Source organism: Melospiza melodia, chromosome 18, assembly GCF_035770615.1.
Source record: "Melospiza melodia melodia isolate bMelMel2 chromosome 18, bMelMel2.pri, whole genome shotgun sequence".
NCBI classification, from domain to species: Eukaryota; Metazoa; Chordata; class Aves; order Passeriformes; family Passerellidae; genus Melospiza; species Melospiza melodia.
In genome coordinates, this window is record NC_086211.1 from 14,313,270 (window position 1) to 14,331,988 (window position 18,719).

Below are 18,719 nucleotides of genomic sequence, written 5' to 3' on the forward strand. Positions count from 1 at the left end.
GCTTTCATTTCCTCCTGGGATTATTCCGAAGGGCAGAGCTGCTGCCCTTCCAGCCTCTCCCCTGGGACATTCCCATCGCTCCTGGCCAGGGCTGGGGCTGTGCAGCAAAACCCTCGGCTCTCCGAGGCCGGGGCGAGCTCTCGGTTTCGCTCCAGGTGAATTCACAGCACTCTGGGTGTTATTTGGGGCGGGTTTGCGGCTTTTGGGACAAAGAGTGGGCAGCGGGGGAAGTGTCCCTGCACGGAGCATCCCATGGGGCAGCCCCAGCGTGGCTGCGGGGCTCGGGCGGGTTTCGGCCGATCCCTCAGCCCCATTTGCATAGCCGGCAGCCCCACACTGACAGGAAGGAAGATCTGCGAGACCCAGGGCAGGAAGGGGCGCGGAGAGAACGGAAAGAGACGGAAACCACCGGGCTGGAAGCGGCGGGGCAAGGCGGACCCACCTTGCCCAGGTGCTGCCCGAGCATCCCCCGGCCCCGGTGGCATCGGGGGACACCAGCGGGCAGGGTGGCTTCTGCCTCTTCTTCAGCATCGTCCAGGAGGAGAAAACGCTGGGGACAAGGAGCTGAGCGGGACACGGAGGGGCTGCATCCTCCCGGGCCGTGAGGATGCTCTCGCCACTGCCCTGCTGACACAGCGAGCCGGGCAAGGGGCCCGAGGCCAAGGTAGGGGCTTGGAGGGGTGTGGGGAGAGGGAGAATTGTCACTTGGCTCTCCCGAGTGGGGACAAACTGCTGCAGAGCTCGTGCTGTGATGGCCATGTGAAAAAGAGTCACTGGGCCAAGGCAGCAGGGCAGGGAGTGATGGGCAGAAGTCCCTGGCACGGCACCGCATGGCACAGCACGGTATGGCACGGCCACCAGGCTGGCAGGACGAGGTGGAGCCCAGAGTGATGGAGATGAGCGTGGCACCCCACAGGGAAGCTGGCACTTGTCACAGATGCTGTCCCCTTTGCCTGCTCTGCCTGCCAGGGCACAAAGGAGCCTCAGCCGGGCTCTCCTGCCTGCCCAGAGCCTTGGGGAGGCTTCCCCCCTTAATGTCATCTGCTGAGCTAATTAACTTCAAAATAAGCCAAAATAAACCCCAAGATGTACCACAAACAGAAAAGGAAGGTATAAGTGACACACTCACCTGTGGCACAACTGCACCAAAGAGTGGGGCAGGGCCCTGGGGGTGCCCCAGGAGCAATTTGGGGGGCTGGAGCTCAGCCCTGCACCCAGCTGGGCACCCTGGGCTGCCTCAGGGCATCAGACCCAACCCTGCTGTTATTTAGGCCCTTTTGGGCACTGTGTGGCCATAAATGCTGCTGGGGACAGGCTGGCTGCTGTCACCCCTGGGGCGTCACCCTCACTCAGCGTTTGGCCACCACATGGAAGAGTTCCCCAAAGCCAGACAGGGGAGCCAGGGGACACCTCCCACTCGGGTTGTTCATGTTGCACAGAAATTCCTTCCTGCAGAGCTTGCAGCTGCTCTGGGGCGCTCTGCAAGCCCAGGAAGGCTGGCTGGGTACCACATCTGTCAGCATCCCTGCATCCCTGGGCTGTGGGGGGCACAGGGACGGGCTGGCAGCAGTTTCCCTGCTGATATCCTGAGATCCCGGGGCTGGGAAGGGCAGGAGCTGTTTGCTGGGAGCATCTGCTGTTTAATCAGCTGCTTGCACTGCTGTGGTGAAGCATCCTCAGGGCACGGCCAGCTGAGGAAATGCATCAGCCTTCACTCTGCAGCTTGTGAGGTGCAGCAGTGCCCTGCAAGGGACCTGCTCTCCAAAATTAGCTTCATTTTTAGGTGTTTGGAATCACTTATAGATTGATTTTTCCTTTTTTTCTGGTGAGATTTGGGATTGGCACTGCTAGCATTCATGTTCCCTCACCTTGTATTTAACCCTGCTGTGTCTGGGCCCTGTTATAGGGGTTGGGGCTCAAGGAAACAAAAAGCCAAAACTCAAACCTGGGAGAGATTAAATTTGACATAAAATACATTTAATTTGCCAATCAATTTTCCTGGTATTAAACCCAGACCAAAAAATTTAAGTAGAAAATTTATTAAACTTTAAATCTAAGTTTAAAATTATTAAACATGTTAATTATTTAAATTATTTTAAAATTATTTAAAAATTTTAAAGTTTAAAATTATTAAACATATTAAACTTTAAATTTAAGTTTAAAATTTAATATGTAAATTATATATCTGAGTTACTTGCCAGTCTGCAAGCCTCCTAATTGAGTAATAATGCAGAAGGTATTTTATTGCCTCGTTTAATTAGCAGAAATTAACGATGTGAAGTCTCTTCCATCCTGCCAAAAGGTGGCAGCCTGCATCCTGGCTTCGGGATTCGCTCAGCTCAGGGAACAGCTGGAGCTGCTGGCCTGGGAAATGTTTTCATTCCCATGGGGGCACAGGGATATGGAGATGGCCAGGCTGAGGTTTTGGTGTGTTTGGGGATGGAGTGAGCTGGGCTGGGCACTTCCCACCTGGGCATGACCATGTAAGAAGCTTTTAACCTGATCTAAATGCTGTAGCTCAGTCCATGTTTTCCATCTGTGGGTGCTGCACCATGCAGGAGCTCTTGCCCAGCCCTTTGGTGTAACCCCAGCCCAGCCCCAGAGGCAGCAGGTCGGGTGCCCAGGGCTGTGCTGGGAGCTGGGAAATCCCCCTGGAGCTGCCAACCAGCCCCTCTCCCCACACTGATGAATCTGCAGGGGACAAACACAGATTTCACTGCTGGTGCAGCTCTGCTGCTGCTGGGACAGCTCCTGGCCTGGTCCCCAGCAGGTTCCTGAGGGTGGTGGGGCTGTCTGGGGCAGCAGGAAGGGCTGGAGGCAGTAAATGCTCCCTGCTGTGGCCATCTCAGGGCTGTCCCTCCATCCCACATTCCTCTGGTGGTGTTGGACTGCCAGGGGTGACACTGCACGCACATAATTAGAGGCTGCACATAATTAGAGGCAGAGATGAGCAGGAGCTACATCTAGGCCTGTGTTCTCTGGGGTTGGTGTCAGGAATCTTGGGGCAGACACGATGAAAGCACAGCAGCTGTGTGGCAGAGGACTGGCTGTGACCATGGTGGGGACCTGCCAGCACAGCCCTTGTGGCTCCCAGCACTGCTGGGTTTTGGGCAGGGACACTCAGGGATGGTGGTTCATAGGAACAGTGGGGTTGGAGCTGCTGGAAGAACACATCAGTGTTGTCTGAACATCCTTAGAGGAAAGGATTTTCTCCTAGGCTGGACCTTTGGATTGCACTAAGCAAAAACCAAAGTGTTAATGCCAAATTGTTGCCAAGAAAATCCCAAATTCTCTCCCTGGGGCTTGCAGGTGCCACTCATAGTTTGGCTGGGCAGCCTCCTGTCCTCTTATCCCATCTCCCTGGGGACACAGGCAGGGCAGGGCGGACACAAAGCTGCCTCCCTGCTCCTGTGGCTGCCCGGGGGACACTGTCCCTGCTGGGTCCTGGCTGGGCAAAGCTGGGATGTGCAGGATGGACACCTCAGGCAGGGCTCTGGAATGAGCTGGTCCCACCCTGGACACACCTGGGAGCCTGCAGGGGTTATGGAGCTTGGCTTTGGCCAGCCCTTACCCTTCAGACAGCTCCTGTGGGAGCTGGGGGCTCCTCCAGCCCCAGGACAGCCTCCAGCAGCCCCTGTGCTCCCAGAGCTGCCCCTGGAGCTCCTGGAACCAGAAAGAACTCACAGCCCTCCCTGCATTATCCCCACTGCTGCTTTATCCTCCTGGTGAGATGTCTCTGCTTTGTGAAGGAGCAGCAGAGGACACATCAAACCCTCTCTGGTGCTGGAGCAGGTTTCCCCCATCAAAAGGCCCCGTTTCAGAGGCAGGGCTGCAGGGAACACCTGCAGCAAAATCCCTTTATCCCTGCAGGGAACACCTGCAGCAAAACCCCTTCCATCCCTGCAGCAAGAGCCTCTTTCATCCATCCTGGCAGTGCAGCAAGGACCAGAGACAGACCCTGGGACTGCAAGAGCTTAATTGAGCCTTCCAGGCCTGTTAGAAACAAGAACACATCACAGGGTGAACATTTAGCTGTGAATTGATCACTGAGCTCCTTTAATTGATGGTGTCTTCATTGACCAGGCCACTGCCTGGGGGGTGATGAGTCAGTATGGAGAAAAAGGCTTTTCTGGGGATCACCATCACTGCCCAGGGCTCCTGGACCTCTGGCACCGCTGGCACCAGGGGCTCAGGCAGGTTCCATCCTGAAGGGAAGAGCAGTGAGCTCAGACCCTGCCCAGCAGCACCTCCCAGCCCTGCAAAGGCTCCTCAGGAACTGGGACATGCCCCTTGTCTCTATGGGAGACCCAGGTGTGTGAGGGACCCAGCCCTGTGACACAGCCAGGTCCCTCTTGTGCTTCTGGTGGGAGAAACAAACCCCACATGGGCCCCTGGGAGGGAGCAGGAACAGAAGCTCCAAGCGCCTTGGGGCTTTGCACCATGGACCAGAAGCTCTGCCAGGTTTGGCTGGTCCAGCTGCGTCTGTGCTTTGTCCCTAGAGGAGGTGTGACCAAGGAAAGGAGTGTTACCTTCGTGTGACCAAGGAAAGGAGTGTTAATGTTGGTGTGACCAAGGAAAGGAGTGTTACCTGTTGGTGTGACCAAGGACAGGAGTGTTAATATTGGTGTGACCAGGGAAAGGAGTGTTAATGTTGGTGTGACCAGGGAAAGGAGTGTTACCTTTGGTGTGACCAAGGACAGGAGTGTTAATATTGGTGTGACCAGGGAAAGGAGTGTTAATGTTGGTGTGACCAAGGACAGGAGTGTTACCTTTGGTGTGACCAAGGAAAGGAGTGTTACCTTTGGTGTGACCAAGGAAAGGAGTGTTACCTTTGGTGTGATCAGGGAAAGGAGTGTTACCTTTGTGTGACCAAGGAAAGGAGTGTTACCTTTGGTGTGATCAGGGAAAGGAGTGTTACCTTTGGTGTGACCAGGGAAAGGAGTGTTAATGTTGGTGAGGCTGCACCAGAGCCCCCACAGTGCCCCTGTTCCCCTCAGGGGTGGGCTGGACAAAGGCAAGGCTGTCTGTGGGGAGAGACCCCATTGCAGAGCCTCTGACCAGCATGGAGGTGTTCACATGGATCCAGAACACCCTGCAGGGCACGTGGAGGGGAGGAAAGATGCCAGACACAGGCCTTGAGACACTGTGTGTGCACTGCTGCTGCGATCAGACATCCCCTGGGGCTCAGGAGTTCATCTCCAGAGCCTGGAGATGACTTTGGGGCTGGTGCAGAGGCCACAGCACAGTGTCTGTAGCACAGCTGGAGCTGGGAGCACCTTCAGCCACGGAGATTTCCCCTCTCTGCCTCTGCTTGAAGAGCAGCAGGGCTCTGAGCAGATACACCTCTCAAAAATAACCACCAAGCCCTGAGCGTGGTGTGGCAGCAGCGAGGGGGAGGGAGCAGGTGATGATTCAGAGCATCCTCAGAGCTCTGCACAGGATGTGGTGCTGGCCCCGCTCAGCAAGCCCTGACAGAGGCACTGGATGGGGCCAAGGTGGGTTTGAAACCAAAGCAGGCCCTTCATCATCACTGCCTGCCGCCCCACAGCTTCCTTCACAGCACAGAGGACAAGGTGCAGCAGCTCCCAGCCCTGGTGGCAGTGGTGACACTCAGGTGACCCACAGAGGGCACGGGGGCACTGCCAGGGCAGGTCATGCCCCTCTGTGCTTGAGGAAGATGGTGCTGGTGGTGAAGGCACCACGTGTGACCGTGTTCACAGGGGTCTTTGGATGAGGGAAGAGATGAGGATCTGACTCCATGTTTCAGAAGGCTTGATTTATTATTTTATTATATATATTACATTGAAACTATACTAAAAGAATAGAAGAAAAGGTTTCATCTCAGAAGGCTGGCTAAGCTAAGAATAGAAAGGAAAAGAATGATAACAAAGGCAGCTGCCTCAGACTCTCTGTCTGAGCCAGCACTGCTGTGATTGGCCATTAATTAGAAACAACCACATGAGACCAATCACAGATGCACCTGTTGCATTCCACAGCAGCAGATAATCATTGTCTACAATTGTTTTTGAGGCCTCTCAGCTTCTCAAGAGAAAAAATCCTCAGGAAAGGATTTTCATTAAAAGATGTCTGTGACACCACACGTGTGCCACTGGAGGTCTGGGCCCAGCTGTGCCCCTGACACTGAAGGGGGCTCTGTGCCAGGCAAAGGCTGATGAGTGACCCCCTGGCTGACCCACAGCCAGCTCAGAGTGGGCTCCCTCCCACACCTCTCCTGATCTTCTCCTCTTCCTCCCCAGGGCCATGGACAGGGGCTGAGGAGCCCCGGGTGGGGCCGTGAGCGGCCAGGGTACACAGGGTAGCCCATGGGACACTGCTGCCACCACAGCACCCCTCACCCTGGCACCACCCATGCCACAGGAGGCCTCTGATGGAAGGTGAGTGGTGCTTGGGCAGATCTGCCACCCTGGGGGGGTGCTGGGGTCAGAAATGGGTGAGGAGGGCACCAGGGTGTGAGCAGGTCCAAGGCCGCACCGGGGAATGGCTGCCTCTGGAGGGACACGATCCTGCTCAGGCTTTGTTCCCTGCATGGCTTTGGATCCCAGGAGGAAACAGCATTTCATGGTTGTGCTCTTCAGTCTCCTTGGCTCCAGTTTCAGTAGCTGCTGCCCTCACCCAGCAGCTCCCAGGGCTCTGGGATGGCATCATCACAATGAGGGATTGGGCAGGGCATTCTGGGGGGCTCCAGCTGGGCCTGACCCTGACCTCTCGATCGATTCCCACCTTGGCTTCATCCCTGCCTCACTGCCATGGACTCTCTGATGAACTGCACTCCTGGCTGAGCCTGGTGGCCACCGCTGGCCCTGTCCTGCTCCCCTGGCTCAGGTGTCACAGTGAAATTAAACCCCCAGTAAAGGCTGGACAACCAGGGGATGATGGTGTGAGAGATTCAGGGCTGAGGAGCCTTCCAGGCAGGAGGGAAAGCAGGGAAAGTCCAAGGGAGTCCATGGCAATGAGGCAGGGATGAAGCCAAGGTGGGAACTCAATTGAGAGGTCAGGATCAGGCCCAACAAGGGCAACCAGGTTCAGACACAGCCCAGGGGCCACCAGGCAAGGTCAGAACGATGAGGTCCAAGATCTAACTCCTACAACACAGCTTTAGCTGAGGCTGAAGGCCCAGGGCTGAGCTTAAATGGGCTCCTGGACTGACTGTGAGGCTGACCAGGGCCCTTTAGGCCTGTTGGTGCCCTCTGAGCCCTGCCACCCTTCCCACCAGCATGTAAGCATGGGCACAGCAGAAAAGTGAAGCAGGTTCTGTCATTTGCCTTTGTGCTTCCTCCTCTTCCTCCTCACCCCTGTCTCATTCCTCTGTGCAGAACCCATGGTGCAGAAGCACGTGGAGAGCCTCCAGAGCTCCTGTGGGAATGGCCTGGAGACAGGAGCCCTGCAGCGCCTCACCAACCTGCTGCTGGTGGAAGGCCTGACCGACATCCAGCAGAAGGAGCACGACATCCTGCAGGTGGAGACCACCAAGGGCCTGCCCAGCACGTCCAAGAGCATCCCCCTGGAGAAGCTGTTCCTGCCTCTCTCCAAGCTCAGCATCCCCCCTCGGATCTCCGTCACCGTCGGCGCGGCCGGCATCGGCAAGAGCACTCTGGTGAAGCTGTTTGTGTGCAGCTGGGCAAAGGGGGAGATCAGCAGGGACATCCTGTTCGTGCTGCCCCTCACCTTTAAGGAGCTCAACACGCACGAGAAGCTCTCTGCTGAGCGCCTCCTGAGTTCAGCCTGCCCCCACATCCCGGCCGGGGCCGCCCACACCCTGCTCATCCTCGACGGCCTGGATGAGTTCAAGACGCCCTTGGATTTCTCCAACGCAGCGGTTTGCACTGATCCCAAGAAGGAGATCCAAGTGGACAACCTGATCACCAACATCATAAGGGGGAACCTGCTGCAGGAGGCCTCTGTGTGGGTGACGGCGCGGCCAGCGGCGGCCGGGCAGATCCCCAGCGGGCTGGTGGACCGCATGACGGAGATCCGGGGCTTTGGGGCTGCAGAGATGAAGGACTTCTTGGACCACATGTTCCTGGACAACAGAGATCTGTCCAGCCAAGTCCTGCAGCACATCAGGGCTAACAGGTCGCTCCATGTCCTGTGCACCATTCCTGGATTTTGCAGGATTGCTGGTTCCTCAATCGCTTATTTCCTCAAACACAGCAACGATCAATCCCAAGAAGCGCCCGTGGTCCCCAGGACCCTGTCAGAAATCTACTCCTATTACTTCAAAATGGCTCTGAGTGGTGACTGGCTGGAAAAGCCGAGAGAAGCCCTCAGGATCGAGCAGGCTGTGAACACCAGCAAGAAGCTGGTGGGCAGCCTGGGCAGGCTGGCCTTCTACGGGCTGCTGCGGAGGAAGCACGTGTTCTACGAGCAGGACATGAAGGCCCACGGCATCGACCTCTCCCTGCTGCACAGCTGCCTCTGCACCCGCCTCCTGCTCAAGGAGGACCTGCCGGCCTCCACAGCCTACTACTTCTCCCACTTGACCATCCAGGAGTTCCTGGCAGCTCTCTATTACTACACGGCGGCCAAGCGAGCCATCTTCGATCTCTTTGTGGAGAGCGGCGTGTCCTGGCCCAAGCTGGGCTTCCTCAGCCACTTCAGGAACGCGGCGCAGAGGGCGCTGCAGGCCCAGGACGGGCAGCTGGACGTCTTCATGCGCTTCCTCTCGGGGCTGCTGTCCCCGCCGGTGAACCGGCTGCTCTCGGGCTGGCTGCTGCTGCAGGACGAGCAGGAAGGGTGGCGCAGCCAGGCCGTGGATGCCCTGCAGGGCTGCCTGCAGGCCGAGCACGCCGTGTCCTGGCGCGCCGTCAACGCCATGCGCTGCCTGCAGGAGCTGCAGCACAGCGACACCGCCCAGGCCGTGGAGGAGGCCCTGAGGAGCGGCACCCTGGCCGGCATGCTCACCCCCATCAACTGCTCTGCCCTGGCTTACCTCCTGCAGGTGTCTGATGTGTGCCTGGAGGAGGTGAACCTGTCCAACTGCCTCACCTACAATGTGTGTAAGAGGCTGCTCTCCCAGCTCCTCTTCTGCCACAGCCTCAGGTGAGTCCTGCTGGAATTGCACCGGGAGGTGTGAGGAGAGGTGCCAGGCCGTGACTGTGGAATCCCAGACTGGTTTGGGGTGGAAGGGAACTTAAAACCCATCAGTTCCATGGGCAGGGACACCTTCCACTGTCCCAGGTGCTCCAAGCTCCATCCAACCTGGCCTTGGGCACTGCCAGGGATCCAGGGGCGGCCACAGCTGCTCTGGGCACCCTGTGCCAGGGCCTGCCCACCCTCACAGGGAACAATTTCATCCTAAATTCTAATCTAATTCTCTCCTCTTTTAGTTTAAACCTGTTCCCTGTTGTAAGTCCCCTCTAAGTACTGGAGGTTGCAATGAGTTCTCTCTCCCCTGTGACTCACAACCCCAGGTGTCAATGGAGACTTGGGTCCACCAAATGTTGTCCACCTGCAGAAGGGGTGGCACTGGTTCAGTTCTGCTTCTGTCCTTGAGTTTCTAAACCTGGGACAGGCAGATGTCATGGGAGGATGATCCTTTCCCCACTTTGTTCTCCAAACCCCTGCTCTTGCTCTTTCCTTGTGTGTCCTGCAGGCTGGACAATAACCAGTTTAAGGACGATGTGATGGAGCTGCTGGGCAGTGTGCTGAGTGGGAAGGACTGCCAGATCCAGAGGCTCAGGTAGGACCTGGCCCAAGGTGGGTGGGATGTCCTGGGGATGCAGTGTGGAGCTGGGGGCACTGCAAAATCAGGGTGAGGGTCCCCCAGGAATGTGTCTCCCCCTGGCTCCCCAGGGTGCCCGATGACAAGGACAGCCCCACACGATCCCCTGCACCCAGGCACAGTCACCTTACCCCAAAATTGTCTTGCCCAGTCTTCCTGGAACTGCTGCCTCCTCACTGTTCCTAAAAAAACATCACTAAATCCATGGGTTATCCTAACAAACCACTTCCCAGGGTCACAGCAGATCCCTGGACACTCGAGGCCCTGCATGGAGCACCTGCTGCAGGGAGGGGACAGGCTCCTGACCCCCATGCAGGGAGGTGCCTCATCCCAGACAGATGGGCTCCCACTTTCCCCACCTCCTCCTCTTCCTCAAGGCTGCACAGAGTTCCCCATGCTGCCATCCGAGCTCCTTTATGGGACACAAACAAATTTTATGTCCAGAAATGGTGTCCTTGCAGTCCTTGCCTGGTGTGCCCCCCAGGAGAACATCCATCACTTTGCTTGTACCATGACCCAAATGCTCCCCATGGCTCTTCCCTGCTCACCCATCCCAGCTGCCTCCTGGGACATGCCAGGCTCTGTGCCAGTCTCTTTCTCCTCTGGAAAAACACCCAGTTTTCCTTTTTTTTTTGGGCAGCTTGGCAGAAAATCAGATCAGCAACAAGGGAGCCAAAGCTCTGGCCAGGTCTCTGCTGGTGAACAGGAGCCTGATGGTGCTGGAGTAAGTGTCCCCCTTATCCAGCCCCTGTGGTGCCCCCATTCCCAGTGGGAACCATTCCCTGCCCGTGGCTGGGCTGGATCCCACCCCCTAAAGCCACCACCACGAGCTGCTGGCCTCCTGTCCCACCCCAGCAGTGCCATGTGGAGACATCTGGCTTAAGCTGGGCCTGTGCCAGTCTGGCTTTGCTAACCTTGGCTTTTCTGCTGTCCCGCCCCAGCCTGCGGAGCAACTCCATCGGCCCCACCGGAGCCAAGGCCCTGGCTGATGCCCTGAAAAAAAACCAGATCCTGCAATCCCTGAAGTGAGTCTCAACCTCTGGAGCATCTCCTGAGCAGATCCCCAGGGCAGGCCCCGTTCCAGGCACCTTCTGTGCCCCTGGGGTTTTGCCAAGCTCCAAGGGCAGCACATGGGGACAGCCTGGGCACACACGAGTGCAGCTGGCACAGACCCAGAGAATGGGGCAGATCTGGGGCAGAAATTTGGGGTTCTCCTGCTTCTTGGGGCAGTGAAGGGAGGGGCTGGGGCTGCAGTCCAGGTTGAGGTCCTCTCTGTGCATGGGAGCTCCCAGGTGCTGTTTGGTGGAAGAAGGAAAATCCCATGGGAGAGGAGTGTGACAGTGTTCACAGAGGTCTCAGGTTGAGGGGAGAGACGAGGATCTGACTCCATGTTTCAGAAGGCTGATTTATTATTTTATGATATATATATTACATTAAAACTATACTTAAAGAATAGAAGAAAGGATTTCATCAGAAGGCCAGCTAAGAATAGAAAAGGAATGATAACAAAGGTTTGTGGCTCAGTTCTGTGTCTGAGCCAGCTGACTGTGATTGGCCATTAATTACATACATCCAACATGGGCCAATCTCAGATGCACCTGTTGCATTCCACAGCAGCAGATAATCATTGTTTACATTTTGTTCCTGAGGCCTCCCAGCTTCTCAGGAGGAAAAACCCAAAGGAAAGGATTTTTCCTAAAAGATGCTTGCGACAGAGGAGGGAAGGAGACTCCTGGTCAGGGGTGCCTGGGGGCCAGACCCCTTTGTCAAGCCAGGGCAAGCAAACCCCAGGGCAGGTGGCCCCAGGCCCTGGCCCTGCTGTGGGAGCATCCCTGCCTGGCCTCACTCTGTGTCCCACAGCCTCCAGCACAACTCCATCAAGGAGGACGGCGCCGCCTTCCTGGCCGAGGCCCTGCTGACCAACCACCGGCTGCTGACCCTGCAGTGAGTGACCAGACGTGGTGTCCCCGCCATCCAGCCCCCAGCAGGGTGGGTGCCACCCGTGGGGACGTGGCTCTGCCATTCTCAGGTGCCTCCTGCCTTTGCAGCCTGCAGAAGAACGCCGTGGGAGCCCAGGGTGCGCGGAACATGGCCGAGGCGCTGAAGCAGAACCGCAGCCTGAGGGAGCTGATGTGAGCACGGTGTGAGGGCAGGGATGGCACTGCCAGGGCCATGTCCCCTGGATCTGTGGGCAGAAAAGGGGCACGGCTGTGTGCCAGGCAGCAGGGACAGTGCTGGCTCTGCCCAGCGGGGCTGGTGGGGATGGAGAGAGCAGAGCCTTGGGAGCAGCCCTGTGGGGATGCTGTCTGCACCTCCAGGCATGCAGGAGCCACGTGAAGGAAGGAGAAGCTGTTTCCCCTCTGGCAGAGGGAAGCAGCAGGGCTGCAGGCCCTGAGGAAACATTAAAAGCTATTCCAGCTCAAAGCAGCCCTGAGAACAGAGGTGTGTGTAGGTGGGGAGTGAGGTGGCAGCGAGTTCATGCTCACTGCTGCAGCAGGAAGGGCCTGGGGGAGGTGAATCCATTGCTGGCAGCTCCAGGCTTCATTGTGGCCGTGTTCACAGGGGTCTGAGGATGAGGGAAGAGACGAGGATCTGACTCCATGTTTCAGAAGGCTGATTTATTATTTTATGATATATATTATATTAAAACTATACTAAATGAATATAAGAAAGGATTTCCTCAGAAGGCTGGCTAAGAATAGAAAAAGAAAGAATGATAACAAAGGCTTGTGTCTCGGACAGAGGGTCTGAGCCAGCTGACTGTGATTGGCCATTAATTACAATCAACCACATGAGACCAATCACAGATGCACCTGTTGCATTCCACAGCAGCAGATAATCAATGTTTACATTTTGTTCCTGAGGCCTCTCAGATTCTTAAGAGGAAAAATCCCAAAAAAAGGATTTTTCATAAAAGATGTCTGTGACCCTTCCTCTTCTGTTTCAGACTCTCAAGCAACTCAGTGGGAGACAGTGGCTCCATTGCCCTGGCTGAAGCTCTGAGGGTGAACCACAGCCTGCAATGCCTGGAGTAAGTTCGCCCTCCATGCCTGGACTCCTTGATAACAGAGCCCAGCCTCCTCCTGCCAGCAAAATCTGCCACCCCTCAGGCCCTCCCCATGTCTGTGTCACTGCACATTCCCTGGATGTGCAGGCTGGACACGATGTGGCAGCTCCAGCAGCAGCCAGGCTGGAGGGACTCTGGCAGAATCAATCCTAAAACCCAGCGGTGACTTTTTATTCTGGCTTGGAGGAAATCAGGAGCTTTGGGTGTTTTCTCTCTCAAAAGTGACGGGAATCGGCTGAGGAGGGAGGGAATGGCTGGGGCCTGGCAGAGTCAGCCTGGAATGGTGCCACCTTCACTCCCCATGGGAACAGCCCCTGGACAGGAGGGCTGGTGGCTTCTGCTGATGAGTGGCTGTGCCCTGGTGCTGTCCTGTGACCAGGATCCCAAACCCGTGGGAGCCACGTGCCCAGCTGAGCCAGCAGCCATGGTGACAGACAAGTGGGGACAAGGGTGCTGCAAGCCCTGTCCCCTGTGCTTGCTGGGGCTGGGGCTGCTGTGGCCAGCAGGAACGGCTGATCCCACCCTGGATGCTCCCAGGGCTGCTCCTTCTGCCTTGGTTTCCCTGTTCCCTGTGGCTGGGAGATGCCCTTTTCTTGGTGAAATGGGCACTGTCCACCCCAGCCATGGCCCTGCAGCCCAGCTGTGATGCCAGGACTGGCCCATCCTCACACCTCCCCTGTTTGTCTCAGTCTCCAGAGCAACTCCATCAGCAGTGCAGGGGTGACAGCGCTGACAGCAGCTCTCTGCTCCAACAGGGGACTCCTCAGCCTCAAGTGAGTGACAGCCCCTGCAGCCACCCTGGCCAAAGGCTGGGCTGGGACCTGGGAGCTTCTCAGAGCTTGTGCCTGGTTATTTCCATCTCTGAGATGCTTGAAAGCAGCTTTGGTTCCTCCTCCAGCTGTGAGGAACTTCTCTGTGTCTTTATCTTTCTTCCTTTGGGACAATATTCATTCAGCCCCATCTTGGAATGACAGGATGGCAGCAGGGATGGGAGGCTGGCAAAGAGCCCTCATGGGCCCACAGGGAACACAGGGAATGGAGCTGCAGGAGCTGATGGGGGTGGTCTCAGACAAACTGCTCTGCTCAGTCCATGGCCTCAGCCCAGAGCAGGAGGGGAAGGGGCTCAGGGGGAGCAGCTGACCCTGCCCTGCCCTGGCTGCCCCTCCCCAGCCCTGTGTCTGTCCCCAGCCTCAGGGAGAACTCCATCGGCGGGGAGGGGGGCCCGGCCATCGCCCGCGCCCTGCGCAGCAACAGCACCCTCAGGAAGCTGGAGTAAGTCCCATGGGGGCCCCAGGAGGGCACCCAGACCACCCCATGCTGTCCCTGGAGCTGTCCTCAGCTTCTCCTGTGTGACCTGAGCCCTGTGTCCCCGCAGCCTGGCGGCCAACCTGCTGTGTGACGACGGGGGCCAGGCCATCGCCTCGGCCATCGGAGAGAACCGTGCTCTCACCTCCCTCCAGTGAGTGTCCCTGGGCCCTAAAACCCCGGCATGGACATGGGCAGGGACACTGCTCCTGGCCCTCAGCCCCGCCAGGCTGGGACATGGCACCCTGGGAGCTGTGCTGTGACATCCTGGATGGGCCCACGGGGTCCTGCACATCCCTGGGTGGGTGTGGATGGCTGTGGAGCCTGGCTGGATCAGGGCACGCTCACAGCCCAAGGCTTCACCTCTCATTTTCTCCTGCTTGCAGCTTGCAGTGGAACTTCATCCAGGCCAAAACAGCCACGGCCCTGGCACAAGCACTACAGTCCAACAGCAGCCTGGTCAGCCTCGAGTAAGTGGGGACACAGCTGGATGGGTCCTGGGTCCTACTGATAGCCCATCCAGTGCCACCTCTGCCATGGCAGGGACACCTCCCACCATCCCAGGCTGCTCCAAGCCCTGCCCAGCCTGGCCTTGGGCACTGCCAGGGATCCAGGGGCAGCCACAGCTGCTCTGGGCACCCTGTGCCAGGGCCTGCCCACCTCATTCTTGCCAATACCCCATCTAACCCTGCCCTCTGGCAGTGGGAAGCCATTCTCACTTGTGCTACAAACCCTTATCCTTGTGCCTGGTTTGTTTCCCCAAGTGCTCTGAGATGCTGAAAGTAGCTTTGGTCCCTCCTCCAGCTGTGAGGAACTTCTGTCTTTATCATTCTCCCTTTGGACCATATATTCATTCAGCCACATCTTGGAATGAATCTCTGCAGATCCTTGTCCCAAGTCCCTCTGCAGCTCTCCTGGAGTCCCTTTAGGCCCTGCAAATCTGCTGTGTCCCCTGGCTGGGGATGCTCTAAATGCTCCAGGAGCTGTCCCAAGCCATTTGGGGATGCTGGGAGAGCAGGGCCTGTGCTGGCCCTGTCCCTGCCCTGGTTCCAGACCATGGGCACACCCAGCCCTTCTGTCCCAGCCTGCAGGAGAACACCATCGGAGACGAGGGCATGGCCGCCCTCTCGGCTGCACTGAAGGTGAACACCACGCTGGCAGATCTGCAGTGAGTACCCAGGCTGCAGCAGGGCCCTGCTGTCACAGCCCAGTTACCCTCATTAACACACCATGGCCACTCAGGACAGTGCTGAAGGTCCCTGTGTTCCCTTGCAGCCTGCAGGCGGCTTCAGTTGGCACGGCTGGTGCCCAAGCCCTGGCAGAAGCCTTGATGGTCAACAAGAGCCTGCAGGTCCTGGAGTAAGTGGGGCCACCAAGCACCCAGGGCTGTGCCACGGGGCCCTGGGTGTCTGAGAGCCCTTGGCTCAGCTCTGCTCCTGCCCTCTGTGATCTCCCAGAGCTGTCCCTGGGTGTCACTTCTCCATCTCCTCTCATCTGTGCCCCCGGGGCTGTCAGGCTGTCCTTCCTCAGCGCTCCTGTTTGCATCCTGCGAGCTGTCCTCTGTCCTTCCTCACCTTTCCCTTGTTTGATGCCTGCGGGCTGTCCCTCCTCACCTTTCCCTTGTTTGCATCCTGCGGGCTGTCCTCTGTCCTTCCTCACCTTTCCCTTGTTTGATGCCTGCGGGCTGTCCTCTGTCCTTCCTCACCGTTCCCTTGTTTCCAGCCTGTGGGCTGTCCCTCCTCACCGCTCCTGTGTTTGCAGCCTGCGGGCTGTCCCTCCTCACCTTTCCCTTGTTTGATGCCTGCGGGCTGTCCCTCCTCACCGCTCCTGTGTTTGCACCCTGCGGGCTGTCCTTCCTTCCTCACCCTTCCCCTGTTTGCAGCCTCCGGGGGAACTCCCTGGGCCCAGCCGGGGCCAAGGCCGTGGCCAACGCGCTCAAGGTGAACCGCAGCCTCCGCAGGCTCAAGTAAGTATCGCAGCCCCGGAACAGCCCGGGCAGGCGTTCCCTTGGGAACAGCGGGGATGGCCAAGCCAGGGCTCCCAGAAGGACAAACCCTGAGCAGGTGGCTCAGTGCATTCCCTCCACACGTGCTGGCGCTGTCTGACCCCCCTGCCTCCCGCAGCCTGCAGGAAAACGCCCTGGGCATGGACGGAGCCATCTGCATCGCCACGGCCCTCAGGGGCAACCACGGCCTCACCTATGTCAAGTAAGTGGCTGCTGCAGGAAAGGCAGGGATGAGGTGACCATGGAACCATGCAGGGACCTTCTCCCTGCCAGCCCTGCCCTCTCCTGGCTGCCCCAGAGGGCAGGGGCATCCTGTGCTCCTCCCAGTGTGAAACCACCATCTCCACACAGCTCCGGTACCCTCAGCTCCCCTCCAGGGATGCCTCTGGGCCAAAGAACCACCTCAAAAGAGAAATCCTCTCCAAAGCCAGGGGAGAAGGGGCTCAGCCCCTCCAGCTGCCCAGGACTGTGTCCAGCTCCTCCCTTGGCTGCCTCAGGGCTCTCAACCAGCAGGGTCCTCCTGCACAGGGTGGGGTGGGCACAGGTGATGCCAGATTGTCACCAGAGGACACGAAACAACACAACGTGCACGCACTGCTGTTCTCAAGATGAAAAAGGGAAGTTTCTTTTCTGACTCCAACATTTATAGATTCCCAAAAGTGCCAGTGGATTGGAGGATGACAGTCCCACCTCTCCAATGACACTGGACAAACCAACAATCCATCAAATTTCTCCTCGTCCATAAAAGAATGCAAACCAATAAGTTATTTACAGAAAATGTGTGAGAAACTTCATGACAAGAATGTAAACATCAGAAGGCTTAGAGAATCTTTACAAGTCAAGGTGACACCAGATGCTGGTGCAAAGCTGGGCACCATCTGCTGTCCCCAAGGATCCTGCTGTGCCTCTTGCCCAGCCTGAGCTCTCTCTCTCTCTCCCCCCAGCCTGCAGGGGAACCTCATCGGGCACTCGGGAGCCAGGATGATCGCGGACACCATCCGGAGCAACGCGCCCGACTGCGTCGTGGACGTGTGAGGGACCCGGCTGCAGAGAGGGGACTGGGGTGCTCCTGCCCTGGGTGACTGCAGAGTGCCCATCTCAGGGATGAGAACTGGAGCAAGGACAGCTCCTGAGCTCCTGGAACAGCCCAGGAGGACCGAGGGTGTCGGATCAGGAGTGCAGGAGGGTCAAGACTCGCGTTGAAAGCTGAGGGATGTGTGTGCCCGTGTCTGTTCATCCAGGCCCTGGGGGAGCTACAGGGAATGGGGGAAATGCAAATAGGTGTGAGGAGGGGCAGATGCCACAGCCAGACCTTGTTTTTGTGGGGGATTTATCTGCTGGTGGCAGCAACTCCTCCTGTGCCTTGTCACCCCTGGCTAAAACCAGCCCAGTCCAGCAGGGTCCTCTGAAATCCCAGCTAGACACAAGAGATTTGCTGCTGCCTTGCTCAGGTGGGAGTGATGCTGTGCACCTGGCACTCCAGCAGGTCCTGGCTGGTGCTGTGCCCTCAGTAAAAGGCTGGTGCTGGCCAGACACACCTGCAGTGTTTGGCAGAGCTGTTCTCTAACAAGAAGAAGTAACCCAAGGCATAGGAGTGGAACCATCTTGGAAAATAAAGAGTCCTCAGGAAAATGGAGGAGTAAGCAGGGGAATGTAAGAGGAACTGCACTGCCTGAGGGTGGGATGTCTCCAGTACACCTTGGTGCTACACCAGGACTGCCTCAGCTCAGCTCTCAGCTTCAGGCTGGAGCTCTTGGACCTCCTGCTGCTCTCACGGTGTTCTGTGACCTTGGGACACGTCCTCCCGATGTCCCAGCTGCAGGGTCTGTCCCTTGCAGGTCACCTTTTGACCAGGAGAGCAGAGGTGGTGCCTTTGTCTGTGTGGCAGGGACCCAGGGACTCCCAGAGGTGCCAGGTTTGCAGGTGACCCAGCAGCCAAACTGTGAACCCTCAGAGCCCCCTGAAGCCTCTGTCCCCTGTCAGGACACTCTGCCACACTCAGGGCAGCCAGTGGCTATGCAGGGACCTGGGGCTGATCCACAGACACTGGGCTGAGCTCTGGAGATGTAAATGCTTGGGAATAAATTCATTTCTGGATGAGAAGATGCCTTGTGCAGCCTTGCTCTTGCACTGCAGGACATTTGGGATGGGCTGTGCTCCTCTGCCCGGGCTGAGAGCTCAGTTCTCTGGCACAGGGGCTGCTGCCTGGCACCAGCAGGGCTCTGCCACCTGCCTGCTGGCTGTGCTGGAGGCTAGGTGGCACTGCTGCCTGGAGAGAGAGGCTCTGCCTCTGTGCACACCAGCTGTGGAGTCACTTTTTCATCTACACGAAATAGAAAACTGTGACTCAAACTGCAGCCCTGCTTTCAGGAGTCAGATGATCACAGAATGGTTGGGTTGGAAGAAATCTCAGAGCTCATTCATTCCCAGCCCTGCCATGGCAGGGACACCTCCCACTGTCCCAGGCTGCTCCCAGCCCTGCCCAGCCTGGCCTTGGGCACTGCCAGGGATCCAGGGGCAGCCACAGCTGCTCTGGGCACCCTGTGCCAGGGCCTGCCCACCCTCACAGGGAACAATTCCCAATATCCCATCCACCCCTG

The 18,719-nt window shown here is 57.6% G+C and overlaps 1 protein-coding gene across 1 annotated transcript; it reads left to right on the plus strand.

Annotated features, from left to right (window-relative positions):
* The first annotated feature begins 432 nt into the window (after window positions 1-432).
* NLRC3 (NLR family CARD domain containing 3) lies at window positions 433-18,250 on the plus strand. The gene is made up of 18 exons (XM_063171430.1): window positions 433-664; window positions 6,258-6,395; window positions 7,335-9,060; window positions 9,614-9,700; window positions 10,383-10,466; window positions 10,684-10,767; window positions 11,603-11,686; window positions 11,791-11,874; window positions 12,690-12,773; window positions 13,499-13,582; window positions 13,998-14,081; window positions 14,185-14,268; window positions 14,501-14,584; window positions 15,199-15,282; window positions 15,390-15,473; window positions 15,997-16,080; window positions 16,238-16,321; window positions 17,064-18,250. The coding sequence occupies exons 2-18, from the start codon at window positions 6,389-6,391 to the stop codon at window positions 17,152-17,154; spliced, it is 3,003 nt and encodes a 1,000-aa protein (XP_063027500.1). The 5' UTR covers window positions 433-664; window positions 6,258-6,388; the 3' UTR covers window positions 17,155-18,250.
* The last annotated feature ends 469 nt before the right edge of the window (window positions 18,251-18,719 follow it).

Coding starts and splice junctions, on each gene's coding strand:
- NLRC3 (XM_063171430.1), top strand. Junction 11,687..11,790: donor CACCGGCTGCTGACCCTGCA/GTGAGTGACCAG, acceptor CTGCCTTTGCAG/CCTGCAGAAGAACGCCGTGG. Junction 14,269..14,500: donor CGTGCTCTCACCTCCCTCCA/GTGAGTGTCCCT, acceptor TCCTGCTTGCAG/CTTGCAGTGGAACTTCATCC.